General features: G+C 35.5%; 1 protein-coding gene across 1 annotated transcript; it reads left to right on the top strand.

Annotated features, from left to right (window-relative positions):
• On the top strand, positions 1 to 510 carry LOC107490759 (CASP-like protein 4A1). The gene has a single exon (XM_016111562.3). The coding sequence runs from the start codon at positions 1 to 3 to the stop codon at positions 508 to 510; it is 510 nt and encodes a 169-aa protein (XP_015967048.2).
• Positions 511 to 911: the final 401 nt, after the last annotated feature.

Genomic DNA, 911 nt, shown 5'->3' with positions numbered 1-911 from the left:
ATGAGCAAGGAAACCTCAACACAAGAAATGAAAGATGTATCAAAACTACAAGAGGAAGCAAAGCCTCAACAAGTGAAAAAGGATTCACAAGACAAAATAGAAACTTCAAAAGAGAAGAATATCAAGAATAAGAGGAAGGAGGAACCCCAACTACCGGTTTCTGAGTCGCCACGGTCCATCACATACCATTCTTCCGGCGGCTCATTCTCCAGCAGTGAGGCCCCTCCAGTAGGCGCAACGGCGGTCAAAATGGCGCAGGACGAGCCGGATAAGGTTGAAGAAGGCATAGTGGATGGGGGTCGAAATAGTGGTTACTTGATGTCCAAGAAAGAGGCCAAGTTGAGCATGGTATTGCTAGGGCTCAGAATTGCTACATTTGTGTTGTGTTTGGTTTCATTTTCAGTGTTAGCTAGTGATACCAATAAAGGGCCATTTTCTTACTCATTCTACACATATAAGGAACTCAAGTATGTTGCTCTTCCCTCCTCCTTCCTTCCTATTGTGTCATGAACAAGTTTCAACATTTTATTTTTTAATTTTATTTTATTCAATTTGATCTAAAATTTTGTACGGGGATGTTGTTACATTCTTTTGTTACTATTATGCTAAATGAACACAAAAATTTAGTCACTCTTATAGAAATACTATAAGGAAAGGGGCGGGGGGCCGTCAATAATTTTAGTCAAATTCTTGGTTAAAAAAACTGACGAACTTCCAAACTTTTTTTTTTTAAATATTACTTCCCAACTCTTTCAAAAAAATTTAGTCCTAAACTTCATGAGTTATTGGTATACCAATTATTTTAATTGAACAATTTAGTCATTTGTATTCGATATTTTTGTTTATATCTAACTTAAATAATGTGATCATATGAATTTTTACTTGAATTTAATTTTATTTTTATTCTCTCT

Source organism: Arachis duranensis, chromosome 5 (assembly GCF_000817695.3).
Source record: "Arachis duranensis cultivar V14167 chromosome 5, aradu.V14167.gnm2.J7QH, whole genome shotgun sequence".
Taxonomy (NCBI): Eukaryota; Viridiplantae; Streptophyta; class Magnoliopsida; order Fabales; family Fabaceae; genus Arachis; species Arachis duranensis.
Note: the sequence above shows the minus strand (reverse complement) of the source record. Positions and strands in the feature narration are given on the sequence as shown.

Excerpts from the sequence above, each read along its gene's own strand:
- LOC107490759 (XM_016111562.3), top strand. The coding sequence starts at position 1 with ATGAGCAAGGAAACCTCAACACAAGAAATGAAAGATGTATCAAAACTA.